At 45.9% G+C, this 23,779-nt stretch overlaps 1 protein-coding gene across 1 annotated transcript in view; it reads right to left on the bottom strand.

Annotated features, from left to right (window-relative positions):
- Nucleotides 1-7,332: 7,332 nt before the first annotated feature.
- The window catches only part of MAP3K3 (mitogen-activated protein kinase kinase kinase 3), a 39,063-nt gene continuing 22,616 nt past the window's right edge, over nt 7,333-23,779 (bottom strand). The window contains 10 exon segments of the mRNA XM_074163071.1: nt 7,333-7,561; nt 10,016-10,193; nt 11,798-11,927; nt 13,150-13,281; nt 15,115-15,263; nt 17,657-17,848; nt 18,598-18,690; nt 18,926-18,993; nt 20,562-20,623; nt 21,312-21,445. Coding sequence (XP_074019172.1) covers nt 7,333-7,561; nt 10,016-10,193; nt 11,798-11,927; nt 13,150-13,281; nt 15,115-15,263; nt 17,657-17,848; nt 18,598-18,690; nt 18,926-18,993; nt 20,562-20,623; nt 21,312-21,445 — 1,367 coding nt within the window.

Raw genomic sequence — 23,779 nt, 5'->3', positions numbered from 1 at the left:
TAAAAAACTTGTTCTTGGGATAAAAAATAAAAAATCAGTAAGAATCCATATCCATCCATACCATCCAGATGTCCAGTTCTGGACAAGGCAGAGAACACTGGGCAGAGATCAGCATCAGAAGAACAAGTGAGATGACAGCAAACGGTGCCAGCATTTCCTGGATATAACGCAATACACCCACACCCAAGCAGTATTAATTCCAGAAGACACTGCTCCTGGATTAGACTTTTCTATCCTAATAGCAAGAGCCACAGTAGTGTAGGTAGCACAGCCAACCTCTGCAGAGATTTTAAATTATATGTGCTTCAGAACTGGATTTAGAGAGGAAACACCTTAAGTCACCTTCCCCCGAGCCGCACTGAACACAAACGACCAGAAATGAAAGAGGCAGCAGAGATTGATTTTCAGCTGCGTTTCTTTTGCGTGTTGGTCAGTGGTTTGTGGCTGCTGGTTTCTACCTTCAGCCCAAGCCTCCAGAGCCTTCCCTCTCCCAGCCCCTGCTCAGCCACCACCACCCAACAGGAATGGTGAAGGTTCAAATCAGGAGACCACAGACTCCGGGTTGATGGAAAGCAGAATTACTACGGAGCTACTTACTTGTGCGAGGGGCGAGTCGGGAGGGAGTCCAGGGGAAAACCTGCCATCACACGGGCTCAGGACGCGAGTCCGGAGAATAAATCTTATGAAGAGCGATTGAAGGAGCTGGGACTGTTCAGTTTGAGGAAGAGGAGGCTGAGGGAAGACCTCATCACTCTTAGTCTATAACTACTTGAAAGGACACTGTAGAGAGGTTGGTGCTGGTCTCTTCTCACAGGTAATTAGCGATAGAACAAGAGGGAATGGCTTCAGGCTGCAACAGGGTGGGTTTAGACTGGACATTAGGGAACAATTCTTCACGGAAGGAGTGGTCAGAGACTGGAAGAGGCTGCCCAGGGAGGGGGTTGAGTCACCATCCCTGAACGTGTTTAAGAGTCGTTTAGATGTGGTGTTGGGGGATATGGTGTAGGGGAGAACTTTGTAGAGTAGGGTTGATGGTTGGACTCGATGATCCCAAGGGTCTTTTCCAACCTCGATGATTCTGTGATTCTATGAATCTCACGTTCATAAAGCAAATGAACACCCCCAGCAGAATGAGTGCATCAGCTTTGGGAAGGACCTTCTCAAGTAAAGGTAACTGAGAATTTCTAAGATCTTCCTTCACCAAGAGCAGGATTTTCAGGTCCTGACACACACCGGGAGGGTATCGGGGAGCAGCGGGAGGTGGTTATTTCTGGTTCCACCAGCCAATTTTTTGTTCTGGGACAACTTCAGTTGTCTGGTTCTCATCTGTCCTGGAAGAGGACGCCACATGTGCTTGTTTCATGTGCAGGGCTTTCTATTGCATCAGCTTCTTAACCCATTTATTCTTATTTGTTCCTATTTGACATTAACAAATACTGCACTATTTAATTGACATAGCAACCGGCTATACCATGGCCTGGGAAAAGGCGGTTCGAGGGAAGGCTGTGGTCAGGGACCGGGGAGGACAGCACCCCGAGGGACCACGGTGGCATTCACATCACTGCTTAAGTGAGTGTGACACCGAGGACCGGGAGCTGCATAAACAGACAGAGCAGCACCAGGAAAAAATGAGCATTTCAGCAAGTAGCGTAGACGAATTTTATAGGAGCACTATTTCTGTCCTTTCCTAAGATAGTTTGCTGGAAAAAAAATAAAGCCTGAAAATATTTGGAAATGCGGTTACCCATTCCCTGCCCTACTCTGAGACAGGGAAGTTTATCCTGTCCCAAACCCTTAGTACGCTCAACGCAGGAATGCCCAGTTTCCTCCACTCCTGCTGGGAGGCTCCAGTTCTGGAAGGGAGCTCATGGTATCTCCCATTTGTCTGAAGTCTAGAGACCTTAATTCTCCTATTTTTTTTTGCTTTCTAAAATGACAACACATTCAAAGGAGAAACAATTCAGAAACCTTTAACTGCGAGGCTTTGAGCAGTCCGGTCTAGTGGGAGGTGTCCCTGCCCAGGGCAGGGGGTTGGAACGAGATGATTGTAGAACCATAGAATGGTTTGGGTTGGAGAGGACCTAAAGATCATCACCCAAAAGGGATCCTTAAGGTCCCTTCCAACCTAAACCATTCCATGATTCTATAACAGTTTCCAGGTTTTTAGAGTAAATACATTTTCAAGGAGCTTGAGCTTCACAAGCGAGAGCTGGAGTCACCCCCTTAACGAGCTGCTCCAGGGTATTCCCCAGAGCTCCCAGCTGAAGCAAAACACAGGAAGAAATCAGACATCATCACACTGACCATCTCCTCCTGGCCCTGTTACCAAGTGCCTTCTCCCCACCTGATGACCATCTACCCCGTTAAGCGCTGATGAATCAAGAACATTTACAGACCAAAACCTGGAGTAAAGAACTCACCACCACCACCAGCAAAATCTAAGTGCAAAGCTCAGCTCCTGCTCTCCATCAGCAACATCTCCACCCGAAGAGCCAATAAACCAGCCCAGCTACCCTCCTGCGAGGTGAAACGAAGATGGTGCTATTTTTACCCACTAACGAGAGGGACAGAGCTGTTCTGCCTCTTCCCTTTGGAGAGTGAAAATGGATGAACAGGACCTTCCCTGGAGGCAGCCTTACAGAGGACACACACTTACCCCATCCAAGAACCAAAGCTTCACCAACAGGACGCTTCTCCATCTGTCCCCAAGAATAAATTCCTGAAAGGAAAAATATCCTCCTTCAGTTAAAGTCCTTGGTTAGAAGGAAAACTAGTTAATTGTCTTATTCTCTTATTTTGAGGCACCATTTACATAGGAAGTAAGAGACACTGCACTGCAAACCACCACCAAAAAAGGCTTTCATATAAATGATAATTTTATTGTAAATAAAATGATACATTGGCCTGGCTTTGCACTGCAAGCCCCCGGTCGGTATATATAGACTACTGGTTCAAGGTCTTCTGCACAATCCAGGTTAAAGCAATTTCTCCCTGCTCTGCACGGTTTGTGTCAGACAATAAAGTCCTTTTCTTCATTTCGGGACTCCACCATAGGCACGTCTGCCCTTTCTAACTGGGAAATTCAGAGCTGCCTAGTGAGATTTGCTCCTAAACAAGGCTGGAGTTTAAAGACCCAAAGCTCAAACTCCATTAAACCACAGAGGACACCTATTTTTTTTTTTTTCTCTGAAAATTAAAGACAGACTGAATACTCCCGGCTCCAAGGGCAGGCACCAAGGCAGCAGCCACAGGACTGTTAAGTATTGAAATATATAAAACCTTTCCATCCAGCAGCTATTAACCTAAGCACCAATCACTGGGATCTCATCCAGCCCCCTGTACAGCTCCAGGGATCTGGCCTTTGCCCACCAGAGAGAGCTTCACAGCGGGGCTGTACATATTTACTGAGGTTTCACAAGTTCTCCTGGCTCTCTGGGCACTTGGAAATAACATGTGGCACCCGAGAAGGTACCAATTTCCCCCTCAGTCAATTTGTTTTGGTAATTAATGGCAATGGGAACCATTTGGAGCATCATCAAGTCCTTTGGAATATTACTCCAAAAATATGAAAAAAAAAAATATAAAATAAAATAATCAAATTGCTGCAACCTACTGCCACTAGAACAGGCAAAGATCAGGTTTACTGGAGAACAAGCAAATAACCTGGAATGCACAGAATCGTCACACCGAGCCCAAAATGCCACCAGTTTGTTTCCTAACAAGCTCAGGGACAGTCGAATCCCCCGCTCCCCCATGGTACTCTCTGATGGGAATCTCAGACACTCTCCTGCTCACAGTTCCAACTGTTTCAGGATAATGAGAATCCTGGAAGATATTTTTCTTCACATAGAATATTCTCCATTTCTGCAGCACCTTCCATCGAGGAGCCCATATATTCACTATATAGCCCTGCCTGGAAGGAACAGCAGAAAACATGAAGTGACATTTGGAAGGGACACAATAGCTTATTGTGAGCCTGGCACTCTTCCTCCACTCTCCCCTAAATGAGTTTATTCTCAGTTTTTTTCAAATTCTGCCAGGATAAAGAGGCCAGACGTAATTCAATTTAGAGATATAATTCCATTTATGTCCACTTGAAACTTTTTTGCTGCCAGGGCTGTGTTAAGAGACTGCAGTATAGACGTTGGCCCCAACATTCCCCAATTCCCCCATTCCTAAGTCATTCTCCATGACTTAGGAATCCAGGTCTTCCTTTTCCATGATCAAGAGGGCTGTGAGGAAACAAAGAACGCATTTTGGCTCGGCTCTACTCGTTATAAACCATCAGCAAATTCTCTGCAAAACCAGCTGCTTTTTTTTTTTCCTTTGTAAATTCATAAAGGCGTCAAATTTATTCCCATCCTCCCCCCTACCCCGTAACAGTCGAGTCGATATATATAAAAATCACCAAATATGATCTTTTACGATATAAATTAAAAAAAAAAAAAAAATGTATGAGGCATCACCGTTTACATGATGTAAAAAGAGCTAAAAAAGAGCGATATAAACTACATTCATAAAAGTGCATCTCCAAACATACAAGTAATGCTTTGGCTTGTTCCTGTGCCGAACGGGTGGCATTGGGTCAGGTACTGGAATACGAGAAGTCCAAGCTGGCACCCCGTGTTCTCTGTCACTGTACAATCGCTAATTACTTTCATTACTACGGACTGGAATACAAGTGTATACACAGAGTAGGCACATTTCAGCGTAGGTGGTGGGAAGGACCAGAAGCTCTGGCGGGGAGAGGACGGAGCCCATCAGCCCACGATGCTCTTTGCTCTGCTCTGGAACAGCCTTCCGTGACGCGTTATGAGGTAAAAAGCCACAACGGATCCTGAGGATTTAGTTGCTCTGAAACATCGAAAGTTACACCGTTTCCTCATGCCCTATTCTCTCCCAAAACACGACGTGCGGGATAGCAAGGAAAAGAAGGTCTCAGTTTGGTGAGGACAAGCCAAGGGTAGAGAGAAACTTCCGCAGACAGGATCACCGCGCTCCTGGTTGCTGCTGCACGTCTGCAGGGCAAAGCGTGACGAGCAAAAGATTCCAATCTTTGGTATATTTTAGGTGCTAGTTGCAAGGCTTGAAGAGCCCCACAGAGGAGTGCTGACGACCCTACTTCTCTCACCAAGACGACAGGAATGATTCCACATTCCCTCTGCAGCATTCGCAGCCACTTACACCACGGCCAAGCGGCGTGAAAAGCTCCCTAAACCAGAGCAGTAGTGTCACGTCCTCACATCCCTTCGGTGCAAGCGACAGTGAAGTGCAGGCCCAAAGTCAGGCCACGTGTCTTGACAACGTGGAGTCAAGGTTCCAGGTTTAGAAAAGATCGATAGAAGTGCTCTCAACTAGAATTAAATAAATTATGGAACAAGGGCTTTCAGAAGAAGATATACCCCTAAGTGCCTGCAACCTGAACAGTGCATCCATCCTCGTAGTAGTGCAGGAGAGCCTGAAAGCGAACCCACCGCTAGCTTACTTTCACTGATTACACGTTGCTCTGGGTTTGGCACAGAAAAACCGCTTCAGATTGTTAAACCCTTTCGGGGCTTTTGGTTGTTTGGGTTTTGGTTTTTTTTTTGGTTTTTTTTAGGGTTCTTTTTTTTTTTTCCCCTTCTTTTAACAAAACACATTATTTATCCTGTGTTCAAGGAGCTTGGTTTCATTAAATCTTGCCTTTTCCTGCTATAAGCATTCACTTAAAACTGTTAATTTTACTGCATTATGAAAGCAATTTTCAAGTTTTCTTTGGGGGGGGGAAGAGCGGAGGCAGGTGGACCCTTAATACGGTTTCCAATCCAAGAGCAGCACACCTTTAGCATTGCTCTATAAAGCAATATTTTAGCTAATAATATATTTGCTTTTCTTCGCTTCATTTCACATGGGTAACTTACAATTACTCCATGAATCCCCAGTTAAAAACTGCTGCTCTGAGCGAAATAAAGACTTAGTGCCCCAGTCAACACACAGCATTTGAGGCCGGTGAGCCATCGGGAACCCAGTTCTCAGAGACGCGGTACCTTCGCCAGGCAAAATCTTGCTGGTACCTGTACGGGGATCCCCAGTTAATTTAGGAATACGCTAGCATTAACAAATGTTCTCTCCGGTTCACTGTTTGACTGAACTCGTACAAAAGCTTCTTTAAACAGGGCCCTAGTATTTTATGGAAACCTTAAATGAACACTTGTGCACCAGTAAAACAAACCACACACACTGAACGGAGGGTTGAGCTCGATTCTAACTTACTGTGCACAAGTACAACTAGCGCTCAGCGAATTCTCCCGGTGAAAAACTCCATTTTCCATTAGGCCACGTCCTCAGAGAAACACTTCAGCTTTTCCCGAAGGAAATTCCTGGGACCAGATGAACTCTCTCTTTGGTTTAAGGGACGGTAAATAGTTACCAGCCCAAAAGATTGGTGCCACAGCAAGTTGTTCTGGAGAACTCCCTCCCGGAAGGGTTTTGTTTAGACCCAGCAGCCCAGGGAGACGAAGCAGGAGCATGGACTTGGTGGCTACGAGGACACAAACTAATCGCCACTGTCAATGCCAGGACAGATCAAGCCTTGGAAATCAAGCTCTGGATGTGATTTTCTAACACCAGTGGGAGAGCCCATATCTCGGGCCCCGGAGTGACTGCATTCTGCTGAAACTTTTCTGATTATCCTGACATGACATTTAGCTATTAAGACCTCCCTCACCCCCATCCCAAAAATCCATGGATTCATTATAAAATAACACTATTCACATACTTTTTGAATCAATATTTTCTGAACACCTTCAGATGCTGAATACTTAAGAAGAAAAAAAATATATAATTATATAGCGAGCGCATGCTCAATGACACATGGCTTTTTGCTGGATTCATGGACTATAGACGCCTCTAGAGCCCGAGCAGTCTGGAAAACAGTGACCCACACACAGAGAGCTGGTCGGGATGGCTGTGGCACGTTTCTGTTCTGAAGAGTGTCGCTCTGCCAGTTCTAACTTGGGTTCAGATTTCTTCTAACGTTCAACCAGCGAGACGCTTCTTCGATTCCCATTCTTTGGGCCCGCAGAAAACATGCAGCCAGCTGCAATTTCACATCACGGTAACTAGGGCAAAAATGCAGCTCTGTTTGGACAGCTGTCGGTAGAATAAACATTAGTCCAGCAAACAAAGGTATCAGGCACAAGAGCAGACCCTAGGTTCCTTGGCATCATTTCCCCAAAGGACTAGGACAGCTGAGTTGGCATTTTGAAGATGCAGCACCACAACGGGCAGTTGCAACTAGACCAGACGGGGCACCGAAAGCCCAGCAGGAGCTGCGAGCAAAAGGGAGGTAATTCAGTACTGGAGCTGCGCAAACTGATGTCTGAGCAGCTCTTCAGCAGAGGGTCTGTGCCTGGCTTCCACAAAGATCTGCTTTAGAAAGTCCCGGCAATGTTCTGATATGTGGGAGGGGAGCTGGGGGTTGGTTGGTTGGGTGGCGATTTTGAAGATGGCAGCCATGGCTTCGTACTCGGCCCAGGGGGGCTTCTCCGTCAGCATTTCCACGACAGTACAACCCAGGCTCCTGGAAAAGCAGAGAGGGGAAAAAAGAACATAAAATAACAAAGTGAGAATTGACTCACACAATGCTGCAAGGTGTGCAGAGAGAACTTCCAAGTGGCCAACGTCAAGGTACGGCTCTGCTCGGAAAACAGCTCTGAAATGGCTTTGTGCTCAGCAAAGCCCAGGTGTGTGCGGATCCCAAGCTGGCCCTGCCAACATCGCTGCGTTTGCTACCGTCAGGCTTGAAGGAAAGAGCTGAGGCTGCTTTCCCGAGAGCTGTGAAGTGCCATCTGTCCATCTCTCCTTTCCTCAAACTCTGCTCTCCGTAACATCTGCATTACCAGCAGGGGACGAGAGGTCCCCGAAGGCGCCGTTTGACCTCAGTGGTATTTTTGGGTGCTGCTGCTGCTGTTATGTTTCAGAGGCACTTGCTGAGTTGCAAGGTAGAAAATGTACTTTTAGCCACAGTCCAGTGAATCGCAGCTGGTTGACCCCACCAAAGCCATTTCGGGAAAATCCCTTTCCAGTGCGCAGCCTCAGAAGGCACAGGGGAAAAAAACCAAACCCTATCATCTCCACAAGAAAACAAGCATCGTAGACAGTCTAAAAGTAATTAAAGTTTTACCAGCTTCCAATCGAGAAGGCAGTAAGTTAAAACGCCGGTAGGCAGAAGCATCGTTACGTTAAGGCAAAACTCTAGTAAAGTTAAGGGGGCTCTGCAGGGAATTCAAGGCAAGAACATGATTACGGGGATGGATGTGGCTGAGCCACCTTTCCGAAGCAAGCGTGACACCAATGCCTTCCCGGGGAAGATGGGTCTCTGAAGTACTGCAGTGATTGGGTTTTGTTTCAAAAAGGATTAATTGCTTCCTCCAGGCCACAGATTAAGCAGAAGCTGTCAGTGAGCCTCTAATATCCAGTCCTGCATTTTGATCACACCGTTCCATTAAAAAAATGCAAAACGGCCTCTTCTACCTTTAAACTAAACCCTCTTTTGAAGTGAAAAGCAAAGACATTTTCAGAGGCAGACTTGCATCAATTGCCAAGACAAGGAAGGAAAGGAATTAAATCCAGTGAATATGCAAGAAATGACTTCTTGACAAGGTTTAAAATCCAACGTGAAAATTTTACACTGGTTTCCAGCCATTTAAGACTTACTAGAAGAGAGTACAGAAAATGCAAACCATGTGTGCCGAAGTGCTGGGGGTTTGCTCAAGAGCAAGCAGGGATATATTATTGTTTAGACTGATTTATACCGTTTAAGCAGATCCGGTTTCTTTAAGATATTCAGCAAACAGCAGGAATGTTTTTCATGTCAAGTCACTCCAGCAATAACAAATAGCTCACATTTTCTGCTATTTAGGAAAAAGAAAATTGGAGAGGGGCCTGCAGCCATGGCGGAAAGCCAAGTGGCGAGATTTGTTACGTCTTTGAGCCTCTCGGCCGTACGCATCCACCCTGGGACTAACGCTGCACTGGAAAATTCTGACCCCCCTAAATAACGATGGGGATTGTAGGAACTGGAGCCCAGCCAACGGCAGCGTCTCTTTGATGGGAATGGACCCATGTGAGCACCGAGAGGAAATCCACAACTGCATCAACCCAGGGGGAAGGGCACGTGCTCCCATCTCTCCCCAAGCATCCCAACCGGGAGCGTCTGCGGAACTTGACTCTTTGCAAACGAGACAAATTCCAGCTCCGTTTCCACTCCCTGCTCGTACAGGAAATAGCACAGGCCTTGCTTTACTGTGGAGGGACAAACACACCTTTTGTCGCTGTCATTTAGCTTAGTTTTATAATCTCACCTTTTTAAGGCCTCCAAAACGAACATTTCACTTTTTCCTTTCGATAGAGGCTGTTTCTCAGCGATGCCGATAGTAACATGGCTACAGTTTGCATGCAGTATCGCAGGTCACCACTGATCTCACCTGTATCTTTCGTGTTATTCCACGTTTGGGTATCTTTCCTTTAGAGCTTTGTCAACACACTCCAATTCTATTCCTTTCATTTCCACAGTATTATAAGCATCCTCCTCTTTTTCTCCTGGGAGTGACAAGTTGGGGGAGAGCATCTGTCGCTGTCACAGGCCAATTTGGCCTAAACCACGACAACCTCTCATTTTATAACAAAACGAATGGACGCTCCTTAAACAACCTTCATTCTCTCTTATAATGGATATAAGATGGATGGACACCTCACAGCAGAAAAAGTCAGAAAACAGAAAATCGGCTCTCAGTTCAAGGGAGGAATGAGTGGAAATTGTCCCTGAAAACCTAAAGGAGCAGTTGTATGGTGACATGGCAAAGCACAGCCCGTGGCAGGTCACGTCTTGGGTTCAAATCAACTGCTTCAGTTGGCCTTAAACTTTTGATCCAGACAAAATCTGACTTTAGATGTACGGACGACAGAATGTCTGTGTCTTATCTCGCTCCAGAAAAGCTGTAAATTTATCTATGGAAGAAAGTTAAAGCCTCACCATACGTCTGCTTTCCTTCCATAGCCTTCTCCGCTGATCACCTCCGGGCTCATCCAATACGGAGTGCCAGTGACGGAGCGGATGCCTGTTCCAGACATACAGATCGTCTGCAGCCGTTTGCTGGCCCCAAAGTCCCCAAGCTTCACATTCCCAGCAGAGTCACGGAGAATATTGGCTCCTGGACAAAAACCAAAGAATTGAGACAGCTGTTTTCATGCAATCCAGCTGTTGGATCCGCAGCCGACAGAGCTGATATCCAACCCAGAAACACCCCTGCTCACGGTATGGCTTTTTCCCCATTAAGCCTCAGGTGACCTGCTAAACATCATTGCTTTATTTCGGGCTGTAGACAAGCCAATTGCTAATGGCTGTAAATGGGAAAAACTTCAGGGGAAAAACACAAGGAAGTGAAGGGGGAAGGGAAAGGAGAGCTGAGTCAGCACCGTCATTGTTTCCCTGCCCGTAAACAGCCTCTGCGGGGCCCCCAGGCCAGTGGCTCGGATAGTACAGAGCTGTGTAGGAAAGGGTTTTTCTTGGGATGCTGCTTTGGGGACCATAACCATCGCTTTCTGGTCAGCTGGGTAACAGATGTAGCTAATTAAACCACTTTGAACTCCTACAATAAACAAGTCAATCTCCACTTTACTTGGTCAGAGGTCCTGAACATGAAGCACCAGGGAAAAAAGCAAACTTAAGAGCTTAGCTAAGCTTAACTAAGGCTTAGACATCAAAAATAATTCTTCCTCCAAAGCCGCACTAAGATTGAGAACCTTGTGTTGCCATTATCTGGTATGTGCCTTATATGAACTCCTCCTGCCTTCAAATAAAATGCACTTGTGCTGGGAGAGAGCTTCATCGCTTCACTCCCACACTGGAAAAGCTGAATTCAGAATAAAAAGTGTGTCCATCCAGCACCCTGGAGGCAAGTTAAGTTGGGCTTAGATGGGTGCAAACCAGTGAATAACCCACCAGGTAGGAAATCATTTGGTAAAGAGCACCAACATGAGCAGTAAACAAGGTGTTATTCAAGAATCAGCAGCTTGTTTCCCTTTGCCAGCCTACAGGGAACGCAATGAGGATTTATAGGCAGGAACAAGAGGATATTTTTCCCGCAGCAAGAAACCCTCCTGGTCCCTCCAGAGCACAGAAAAATTTGTGTGGTGTCTGCCACATCTGTTGACATTAACTCTTAAGGAGACTGGCTGGCTCCATGGGGTTATATTGGGAAGGGGAAGATTAAGGACTAATCCCAGAGGCTCTACATGGAAGATTAGAGGTTTCTTACACAGAGGAGGCAGGACAGTCCAGAGACTGAGGTAAGCAGGACTGTCAAGAGCAGGCACGGAGCTCCTACGGCAGTTGGTGTTCCTACCAGCTGAGAAATGGTACTTTGGCCAAGCAGAGATGAAATCAGAAGGGAATCCACAGAGAAACAAGTGTGCCTTATGGGGGCAGTGACAGTCAAGTGGCAACTTAGCTTCATTTTGCTGGGGTGTGAGAGGAAAATGAGGAGTGTTCCTAAGAATTAGAGGCTTCCAGTCCACCTTACTATAACCAACCACCACAGTCTTGGGTCCTGTAGAGAAAACAGCCCAACTTCCCTTACCCAGCACCGAACACAACCTTCCCTAAGGCGCACACAAGGACATACGACCAAAAGGGATAAATGAGCAAAGCAACATTCAGAAGCCCCAGCAAGGATATTGAATTCTTAACATTTGGTTTCTTTTTTCAGTGTTCCTTTAGCACATGGTATACACATAAATCACCAGCTGATCTCACCCTTTATGTCCCTGTGCACAATCATGTTGCTGTGAAGGTACGAGACTCCCTCGAGGATCTGGCGAGTGTATTTGCGGGTTACGTTTTCCGTGAGAGCACCATATGCCTTCAGCTGGTCTTTCACTGACCCCTGCGCCAAAAGCAAACAGAAGGGATTGGCAAAGAAATGACAAACCACAAATCCTGCAGTCTCCATTCAATTCCCATGAGCTGTGACTGTGTTATACACCCACCCGGCCCAGGAGTGAATTCCGGCCTCTTCTAAAGCCTTTTTGTGAGGCACTCAGAACATCTTGCCCTATGAAGCCCCTTTTAAGAAAAGCAAGGACATGCTTTACAGCAAAAATAGCTTATGGGGGTTCTGTCTGCTTGCTCCATCCTTGAGCTGTGCTGGTACAACTGGTGGTGAAGACAAGCAATAAAATAGTTCAGCAGACTGAGCCAGGTCACAAGTCTTGCAGGGTCAGTTTTAGTCTAATTTGCTGTACTACAGGACTCTGCTAATTCAGTTAGCCCAATCTACAAGTTGGCCTAAGTCCTCTGAAGTATTTTGTTAGAACAAATTTAGACTGAAGAAAAGAACTGGTGTTAGTGACTAATCAAGAGAAGGTATTTCAAGTACAAGACAAAGAAAAAATATCAAAGAGGTGGTTTGGGCATAAATAATAAGAAAGTGGTGGCATTACAAAGCCAGTATGAGAAAGGGGCATAGTCCAAAGCTGGAACACTGTGTCCAGCTTTGGAGTCCTCAACACAGGAAGGACATGGACCTGTTGGAGCGGGTCCAGCAGAGGGCCACGAAGATGATCAGAGGGGATGGAGCACCTCCCCTATGAAGACAGAATGAGAGAGCTGGGGTTGTTCAGCCTGGAGAAGAGAAGGCTCCGGGGAGACCTTATAGCAGCCTTCCAATATCTGAAGGGAGCCTACAGGAGAGCCGGAGAGGGACTCTTTGTCAGGAAGTGTAATGACAGGACAAGGGGTAATGGTTTTAAATTGGAAGAGGGGAGATTTAGATCAGATATTAGGAGGAAATTCTTTCCTGTGAGGGTGGTGAGGCACTGGAACAGGCTGCCCATGGAAGTTGTGGCTGCCCCAACCCTGGAAGTGTTTAAGGCCAGGCTGGATGGGGCTTTGAGCAACCTGCTCTAGTGGAGGTGTCCCTGCCCAGGGCAGGGGGGTTGGAACTCGATGATCTTTAAGGTCCTTTCCAACTCTAACCATTCTATGATTCTAAGAGGGTACAAAGTGGATTATGTAGTTAGGGTAATCACAGCAACTAATAAACCAACTACCAAAACCACCCATCTCACTTTATGATCTGCGACTGTGCTGCTCCTGTCCGCTCTTACCCCCGGCATGTACTCCATGAAGATGGTTAAGGTCTTCTCTGCCCGATCCCGTAAGCAGCCGTAATACTGAACGATGCGTTCGTGCTGGAGATTCTTCAGCAGCTGAATTTCACACTCCAGGGCACTCACTTCCTATAGATGTTGAAGGAGAAAATAACGGTCTGGTCCCGAGAAATATGCCATCCTAATAAATCTGTCCATGTCACTGGAAAGGTGAGGCCACTACTATACTGAAGAAGCCTAATCCATGGCATTGGCTCACCCACCTCTTGGGAAAGGCAACATTACCAATGCTTCCCCTTAATCCTTACTGTATAATAAGCAGGTAAGCACTGATGCAGAAGCTTTGATAGAACACAGGCAGTATCATACACAAATTTAGTACCAGAAAAACTGTTTCTCGTCTTGATTCTGTCAGCTGAATGGCTTTAGCCAAGTAGGTTAAAGCATTCTTTGCACAACACAGACATAACATTACTTCTCACCACTAAGCTGAAGGCAGTGAGGGCTGATTTCAATGATGAAAAAGCTCTGAATACAATTACAGAATTGCTAGGAATCCTTCTGTAGGAACCTCAGTCCATTAGGGAGCAAGACTACGGGTGCTAGGAGTTCCTAAACCTCTTTTGTCACCCAGTACCTGTTCTGATTCACACTGATGATTTTACTTGAATCACCCTCAGAAACAGCTTCCTCTTTTATTTTCTTCAAAGAATCTACAGCTGTGCACATGAAACCAACTCTCTGCTTTATTTCTGCCACAGACAACAGGGTATCACAGTGCAAAGGAGAAAAGGCTATCCAACAATTTCAGACTGAATCAGAGATGTTTGTTGCCCAGGAACAGTATCAGGTTCTTGCTGAGTCCAGAGAATGAACAGGCTGAACATCAAAGGCACCGGAGTACAAGGATTTATGGAAAAAGGAATGATGGTTTCCCCAAAATTAGTCCCACTTAACTCCCTTCACTCCTGCCACTGGAAGGTGCCAGGTTCACCTCTCTCTCTTTGGGGGAGGATGCAGCTCTTCAAGAGCAAGCACTTGGCTGCTGCGGAGACGCAGGGAACCAGAGGGAGTTGCCAAATCGGGCCAACTGATAGATTAAGGTTCAGAGTTTCAGTGGCTTCAAAGTACATTCCAGCCTGTTCTTCCTTCGCTCAGAGTTACTGTCTGATTTACAACAGAGACATGGTATAACTTAGAACTTACCAAGCTAGGACTTATCTTGGCATTAACATCCCATATAAAATTAGAATAATTAAATCTTTACGGATCAGTTATTCCAGCTCGAAGTGAATTTGTTCAATACTGGAGACTGGTACACTGTTAAAACACTAGGAAAGAACCTAACAGCCGTTCCAGCTGTGTCCATTGGGCAGGGAGTCGTGTGCCGACCTGTAATTTCCATGTGCCCCTTCCCATCTCCACTATTTCTAATGTGTTCTCACATCACTGTTCTTGATTAATTTACACACCACAGTTCAGTCTGTTTTGAGAATTCAGGGAGGAATTGGTAATTAATAGGGAGAATTCAGAAGCAGGAATTGGTAATTAATACACTTGATACAGGACCTACCACATAAGCCCAGAAAGTGGGTTTTTGCAAGTGCATGCAGCTTTTTTTGTTTAAAGAAGAAAAAAGTTGTACTTTTTCTGGGTTTAGTTTCATTCACATCCATGTCTAACCAGGAACACAGGGCAGTTTAGTATTCCTCAAGTAACCTGGCAACAAACCAAAAAGCTGAGAAGGGAGAGCCAAAAACGAAGCCAGAAAATGGATTTTAGTTTCAGGCTGAAGTTAATAATACGGAAAAGTAATTTTTAAATGACTTACTCCTCTTCACATGACTTGAAACCCCAGTACAAACTAAATAAGGTACTAGCTTTCGAGGACAGACAGATACAGGCCCTTTACAGGATCTCAAAGTCTGCAGAACGCATTTTAGAAGCTGTGATGAGAATTACCTTGCTTGTTTCAGGACTCTCCGGGTCAAACTGAACCTGCTTAGCTGCAAGCTCTCTGCCCGTGTCCACATCGTAGCACAAATACACCCGGCCAAAGGCACCCTGGCCCAGCAGTTTTCCTCGGCGCCAGTTTATTGGAGCACTCGGAGCTAAAAAAGAACAGTAACAATTTCTCTTTTCATTATACTATTTAAAGATAATGGTGATCTTTTCAAAGATCAACCCCATCGTACTGGGATTGAAAGAGGTATTTTGCAGTTGAAGAAACAGACATGGGGTGTTCTCCCAGGATAAGGGAGTCAGTGGCAGAACTCTGAGCGGAAGCCAACCATTCGGACCCTCAGGACCTGCTGACTCATGGCCCATTAAAACAAAACTGTGAGACATTTTGCAAAGATATACTTATAGACAAATAATTCAATCAGGCTGATGAAATTTCATTCCACCGGCAGAGCGGATTCTGCAACATCACTATCTGAAGAGATGGGGCAGCAGTTAAACAGCATCTTCCCAGCCTTGCTCTGCATTTACTACACGCATCAGATGAAGAAGAGCTGGAACGGCCTTGCTAAATCAATCCCACTCAGCTGGGAATGACTGTTAAGCTTCTGGGACAACCTGAAGGACATTATTTCTGAGTTCTTTGCCAACCATTGGTTAGTTTGGGCTTCCTTCTCTTGCTGGAAGGTATTCACTGCAAGGCTATCTCTACAGAAGAAAAATTAGCAGTCATAATTACTAAGTCATAATCACTACTAGAAACTGATACAGTAAGGGCCGTAACGTAAGCACAGCTCAGGTATCTTCTTTACCTGCTGAACAATCAGACTCTAATATAAAAATAGACACGAGAACCAGCTAACGCATCCACCTCCAATCCCCCAGGCAGGGAATTATGAGTTCTCATTGTTCTACTGCCCTGGCAAGCGCGTTGCACAGTCTCCCGACCCAGAGATTAACACCTGAACCCAGTTTTCCAGACTGCACCTCACACCCAAACACGCCGCTCAAAGACCAGTTCTTTAGCTCGAGCTTTGAAAACAATGCTACCAGACACAGGCAGTGCAATGCGTCCCATTAACTTGTATCTAACAAGAAACTCTAAAAACAAAGACAGGAACCAGCCATCTGGACAGTGCGAAAATACAGAAGATCTCAGAGATTAGCTTTGCCATGTCTAATTTAATCAGATTTACTGCCAGTCGGTGTTTTAGTGTGTTGCTTACTTTGCTGCATTAATGTCTTCATTTTAATCCTTAAATTACTGCATGGGATATCTGAAGTTCATCAGTACTGATTTATGCTCTGTTTCTTTTTTTCATAATATAGAGTTCCCCAAAAAACAACCCAGGAATGCTATTAATACTGAAGTAAATCTTTCTACTAAGGAGCAAGTGAAATAAATACAGCCCTTAATGAGTAAAATAACTATAACCCATGAGCCTGACTACAAAGGTTAATGTATGAAGAAAATAAACAAGCTTGTCTGACTCTTAAGAACCCTGTAGATCATCCAGATCCAATCAACTTATAGTTTTTTATAAATTCTTTGCTGAATTTCCAATGCTTTCTAAAGGAAAGGCCAGCTCCCAGTGCAATATATATTTATATATTCTTAGAAGAAGAGGAGGACCCGTCTTACAGGCGAGACAGACTGGTCTCAAAACACAGCCATGTAATTACAGAATCAGAGAATGATATGGGGTTGGAAGGGACCTCTGGAGATCATCCAGTCCAACCCCCTGCCAGAGCAGGGTCACCCAGAGCAGGTCCCACAGGAACGTGTCCAGGCGGGGTCTGAATGTCTCCAGAGACGGAGACTCCACCACCTCTCTGGGCAGCCTGTTCCAGGGCTCTGCCACCCTCACAGGAAAGAAGTTCCTCCTCATGTTTAGATGGAACTTCTTATGTTCAAGTTTGTGCCCATTTCCTCTTGTCCTGTCCCTGGGCACCACTGGAAAAAGACCGGCCCCATCCTCCTGACACCCACCCTTTAAGTATTTACAGGCGTTCATCAGATCCCCCCTCAGCCTTCTCTTCTCCAGACTAAACAGGCCCAAGTCCCTCAGCCTTTCCTCATAAGAGAGATACTCCAGGCTCCTCATCATCTTTGTGGTCCTCTGCTGTACCCTCTCCAGCAGTTCCCTGTCCTTCTTGAACTGGGGAGCCCAGAACTGGACACAGTGCTCCAGACGGGGCCTCACCAGGGCAGAGCAGAGGGGCAGGATGATCTCCCTCCACCTGCTGGTCACACTCTTCCTGATGTACCACAGGATGCCATTGGCCTTCTTGGCCACAAGGGCACATTGCTGGCTCACAGGCATCCTGTCATCCACCAGGACTCCCAGGTCTTTTTCCTCAGAGCTGCTCTCCAGCAGGTCAGCCCCCAACCTGTACTGGTGCAGGTATGTGGGTTTTGAATGGCTTGTTAAAAATCAAGCTACGGCAATATATTGAGTCTGGAGTTTATCTCTAAAAGCCTTTCTTGCCCGTAACCCCAGGAGGTCTTTCCCCAGTTGTCACCACCAGGGTGACCACTTACATTTGGTGGGGATGTTCCTCTCCTGCACACCCAGGGCGTTTTCGCTGTCGGCACTTCGCAGGCGCCCCCGGGGGTCCAAGTACTGCAACGCCAGCCCCAGGTTTTCTCCGTTGGTGCTTAAGGAACGACTTGAAGGGACCAAGGTGAAAAGATTCCCTTGGTGACGCCGTATCCGAGGAAATGTCCTCCGGCCTGGAGAAAAAACGTAAAATTTTTAAATAGCAAAACAGCATGTGCTTGAAGTGGAAAGTAATAGCTTGAGGTTGAGCAATGAAGAGAAGGGAGAGAAAAAAACGTGTTCTGGTCTGTTCCCACGGAGTACAATCTAGTGCCAAACAGACAAGATGCAAAAATATAACAGTTTCAGGGCTGATGCTGCTTGAACTCAGCTTGATTCCCTAAAGCAGAAGGGAGAGAACACTTTGCAATGCCCTCAGTGCAGCAGTGCAAGATCTATGCTTGCCTTTCAAAGCAAAAATCCATTTTACAAGCTACCCCACAAGCTCTGAGGCTTTTTAGCAACTACACAGACAGGACGGCTTTCTGGATAACATGCCTGGACTCGCAAATAAAAACCATAACCAAAGATTATGACAACTTGCACCTCCTATGAAACTCTGAGAAATTAATTTGCGTAAAGCCATCTGACGAGCAGAGGTGCGATTCTTCAAGTCACTGTGACTTTGTCACTGATCAGTGACTGCAGGTGTTGAGCAGAGGATCAAAAAAGTCACTGATTAGGGCAAAGTAAAAATTGCAAACATCCATCATGGGATGCTATGAAAACGTGGCATCGCGCACGGCAGCATTAACTCCAGCACTAACTGCAAAGACCAGGGCACTTCCAGACTCTTCAGCTAGGAAGTACACTCGCCCCTGGAGGTTGCCACTGCCTCACCTTCTTTTTCAAGCCTGGAATGGAAGGTCCAAAGCCAACTCACCATCGTTGTAGTCTTTGTGCTGCATAGAGACGTTGTAGCGCCGAGGGTAGGTCCCACCTTTCCCCGCTTTGTCATAGATCTGATTCTCGCGCTCTGGAATGAGATGCAAAGAGAGAAGTGAGACTCCTTCAAAAAGCATATGTGCTAATGACAGAATTTTCCTCTAACAGCAAGTTTTTTTAGAAAGAGGTAATAAATAACTTCATAGCTTTTCAGTCAACATATCCCCAGTTCTTCTATTTACACAATCCCAGCAAGCAGGGAGGGTAGCCAGTAAACAGTAGAAAATGTCTGGATCAAATAATCTTTATATCGGACACTGACATACCTGAGAACTCCTGTCTATTATCAGGAAAGCTTTGTGCCCTTGACATCCGTGACTTCCGAAAAGAAGGACTATTAAAGAGAGAAGGCAAGAATGAGTTTTGCTATCTACTGGAGTGAAACCTACAAGGACTTTAAGTGATGGTGATTCTCAAATTTAATTTGTGTCCCTGCAGTAATTTCACACTACATCTGCAAAGCTAAAGCCAGGCTAAGCCCCAGCGAGTCAGGCTATTTCCCAGTGTCACCCTTTCTGTTCAGTTTGTGCCATTTATTCACTGGTCTAAGACCCAGTGCTTCCTTCAGACACGTGAAGGGGAAGGGTAAAACCAAGGCTAAGAGGAAGAACAGCACAGGGTACCACTGGCAGCATGTTGCTCCCAGGGCAGTGGATAACGGGGACTACGGCCCCCAGTGATTTACCCTGAGGGGGAAGAATTCCTCCCATGAAAACTTGTGTGCGCTTTCCTCTCTACCAGCAGCAGATGAGCCTGAACACAAACATTGCTCACAACCCTCACGTTTCTCCCCACTAAGCAGGACTCCTCATACAAGTCCGAGTATGGCCCCTGGTTTGGCAGAAGGTCCTTAACATCTCTTAGGAGATTACACAAACTCAATCTGTGCCAAAGCCATGTTATTTGCACTTCTTTTTTTTTGTTAACCAGTGTAAGTGGAGTAAGCCTGATACAGCTTTCAGACTCCCAAACGAGATTCCTTTCCAACTACACAAAGAACAACAGCTTCCCCAGATGATGCCTCATTTACAAGGAAAAACCAGGAAGCCTTTTTTATTTCCCCCCCTTGTCCACTTAGGGCAGGGAAAAGGGAGAGAAGGAGAGGTAACAAATTAGCAATGCCCCCCCCTGACCCCGAGTAAATGAATGCAAACATACACACAGGTTAACTCTAAGTGCTTCCTTGTGACTCCATGAACTGGAGCAAGTGAATGGCTACAAAACCAAACCTCAAGTGCTTGCCATAAAAGCGTACACTACCTACAGGAATCGGCTTGGAGGAATATTAAAAATATGCTGAAGCCCAATATTACAGGTGCTAAGAAGCCACAGTTGCTGTTCAAGTTAGTAGGACCTATGGCTGCCCACCAACATCTCAAGCAGCAGCAAAGAAAGGGAAGAAAAAAGATCTAGAGCATCAGACTAAGACAAACTCTTCATCAAAGGAAGAACTCCCCTATTTACCTTTGGAATTAATATTATATCTTGCAGGACATAAGAACCTACTGTAATGATATATTTCTGTAACCTTAGAATAGTTTTGTTTTTTTTTTTAAATGAACAAGTAGAGCCTTGTCTAAAAGAGATTTAAATACCTTGCAGCCAGATGTTCTTGGAGCCTGGGCTCTGCACAGACAGCACGCTTTAGAACTTTGTATTTATGACACAGAGCTACTGAGGCACGAGTTTGTTGGTGGATGGTTTTTCCAGAAAATAAAACAGCCTTAAGACATCGTTAATTCTCTCTAAGAATTATACTGGGATATAGGTAGGAAATAAGTTCCTATTTCTCGCCAAGAAAATTTACGAGATGGAAACCAGGCTTTTGCATAAGTACAACTGGCATTTCACTTTGAGCACTGAAGTTCCTACCAGCTTTTACATTTATACCTGTCTCCTGACCTGTCCAAGGACTGGCAGCTTCCCGACACCGAGTTCTCGGCACTGCTTAACGGGTCCAGCATCTGCAACACAGAAGAAATCACATGGCAACATCAGTTCCCTCTAAGGCCTGACAGAGGCTGCGCAAGAGGATCAGGGTCCCCAGGACTGGAGGGGGTCCAGATGAAAAGGGGAGTCTAAAACTATTTGGAATGTACATTTTTCCTTTATCTCCCACAGAAATTATTAAGGACGTAGCAAATTTGAGATATTGCTTTAGGTGTCGATGGACTCTGCTGGGAAAAATGAAAGTTTAAGTCAGCCTCGTGCTGTGTTTTGATCCCAACTGACTTCAGGAACAGAGTCTCTGCTGGTGCCGCTGCATCGCTGCCTCCACCTGCACGTCGCCCTTTGGCCTTGCTTCCGACTTTTTTGAATGGAAAGTGCAGTTTCAAATGCAAGAGGGTGACACAAACCCAGGAATAGGAAACCTGGGCATACGCGTGTAACGCACACCAAAACTGCTCACTCGGAGCTGGAGAGCCAATGCCCAAGGCACGTGGCAACTGCTCCTGGCGGTTCAACAAAGGCTTTGAACTACGCAACTACAAACAAGTTTGAAGCATAGTTGAAATGAACAAAGCAGTACCAGAAGGTGCTAATGCAACTGCAGCTGGGGAATATTCTGGAGTGAAAAAGAGGGCCCAGAGAGCAGCAGAGAGCTCCTCAGCAGCCAGACTTGCTTATTTTCACCTTCATGCTCATACTTACACACTGTTCATTGGTTTCTGGGATGAATTCTCCTTCGCTATTTATGCTGGTGTAGGAACCCTGCCGAGCGATGCGCTGCTGCCTCTCCGGAACATATCCAGGAGGTGGTGAACTTCGGCCTGTGTTCTGGGAACCTGGGCCAGAAAGGAGAACATTTTTGATATTGACGCTTACTGAAATGAGACTGCGCGTGCACAAAATCCAAACATTCACCTCTAACACTAGACCTCTCTGATCACAGCAACTCCGGCATGAACTTCACTTTGCTGTTAATCTCCACTAAATCGGTTGTCAGGGCAACCGATCTTCTCTCTTGATTATAAGTTTGCCTCAACTGGTATCATTTACCTTGAGTGGCAGCACTATCCCTGCTCGTCATTGTCACCTGAGTTAATTATACAGACCCTGAGCAATTCCAGAATCACATGGGAGCACTGTTACCTTGGTAAATGACCCCCAAATTTCTGGTTTACTGAGTGAAAAAATGAAACTGTATGATGGGAACTGGCTGATGGTTGGACAAGATGATCTGAAAGGTGCCTTCCGACCTAGGCAATTCTGTGATTCTATGACCAGTCTGGGCAAAACCACACAGAGGCCAATTCTGCAATTTGTGTTAATTGGATGAGATTGGTAGATGGACAGAGAGTACGTTTAGGGGCCAAAGGATGAGAAAAGCATTTTCGTCACGTGTTAATGGTACTACCTGAAGAGTTTCTGTTGTGCTACCTACTGAGAGAAACTTCAAACTTCCCCCGTAGGATTTATTTTTTCCTTGCAGACCTCAAAGAAAATGATACTTTAGAAACAGGAAGATACAAAATCCCTTTTTGCAGTGACCTACCCACCTGCAGCTCCCACCAAGTTAAACTGTGAGTGCCAAGAAACCCTTGTGGCCCAGCCAATGTGCTCAAGGTCACCCATGAAGCCAGAGACAGCATTTTAAGATCAGCTCTCAAGCTGGGCTCTTTACGATGCTGTCTTTAATTAACTGTGTGTACTCAGGTGCTAGGAAAGATGGGTAAAGATCAGCACTCTCCCAAGGAAAATATTTTCTACAGAAGTTATCGTAATACAGAGTGAAGGCAAACACCAGCAGAAGCAGAGTACCCCTCTACTCTGCTCTTGTGAGAGCCCACCTGGAGTACTGCGTCCAGCTTTGGAGTCCTCAACACAGGAAGGACATGGACCTGTTGGAGTGGGGCCAGCGAAGGGCCATGAAAATGATCAGAGGGATGGAGCACCTCCCCTGTGAAGACAGGCTGAGAGAGCTGGGGTTGTTCAGCCTGGAGAAGAGAAGGCTCCAGGGAGACCTCATAGCAGCCTTCCAGTACCTGAAGGGGGCTACAAGAAAGATGGGGAGGGACTCTTTATGAGGGAGTGTATCGATAGGACAGGGGGTAATGGTTTTAAACTGAAAGAGGGGAGATTGAGATGAGATACTAGAAAGAGATTCTTTGCTGTGAGGGTGGTGAGAGCCTGGCCCAGGTTGCCCAGAGAAGCTGTGGCTGCCCCATCCCTGGAGGGGTTCAAGGCCAGGCTGGATGGGGGTTTGAGCAGCCTGGTGTGGTGGGAGGTGTCCCTGCCCAGGGCAGGGGGGTGGAACTGGATGATCTTTAAGGTCCCTTCCAACTCTAGCCATTCTATGATTCTAAGCTAACTGAAAAGCAGCTCACACAGCTTTCAGAGGACTGCAGAAGGGAAAAAAAGCCAACCCAAAGTTGGCACAGCTTAGAGTGCACAGGGGGATGAATTATATGCAAAAAAAAGAAAAAAAATTAAAAATCTACTGCTTAGAGCTACCACCTGATTTTCCAAGCAGCGCTGCAGGGCTCACGTGATGTTACAAGCCAACTGGCGTGGAGATAAACAAGAGAACGTGCTTTGGGGCGGCTCTGAGTCACGGGAGCAGACTTTCACTCTTTCCGACGCAGTGCCATGGCCGGCCAAAGGGAGCCCACGTCCCGCTGGCACCGGCCCAGCCGCTATTGTGGAAGGGCCACCATCACTGGGCAGGAAAAGGAAGTCGGCACTAAATCAATGTATATCAAAGGAAGTGAGTGGAAAAAACACAAGCGCTGCCAGAATGCTTAGCAACTTTTTTTTTAAAATAAAAGTTATCTTTACTTCCAAACCTCTCAATTGGGGACAGCAGGCTTGAAGCCCGACCACTTAAGACAACAGGAACTACACAGATACATCTCCTGCATGCAAACAGCTTTTGTTGAACTCCGCTTTCGACTTCATTGCATGACGTGGTATGAATAGGAAAATCTCTATGGCTGAAATGCTAGGAAACAGGAGTACATTCCTTTTCCAAATCAAAGATAGGAGAAGAGAAGGAAGAAAGAATTGATTCAAGACTGAGCTATTTGTCAAATGACTATCAGACCTCTGACAGAACCAGAGCTCTTCTGGACCTCTTAGTAATTTCACAGTCTGGTACTCTGACACGTTCAGAAAATAAA

Source organism: Numenius arquata, chromosome 23, assembly GCF_964106895.1.
Source record: "Numenius arquata chromosome 23, bNumArq3.hap1.1, whole genome shotgun sequence".
In the NCBI taxonomy this organism is placed as follows: Eukaryota; Metazoa; Chordata; class Aves; order Charadriiformes; family Scolopacidae; genus Numenius; species Numenius arquata.
Note: the sequence above shows the minus strand (reverse complement) of the source record. Positions and strands in the feature narration are given on the sequence as shown.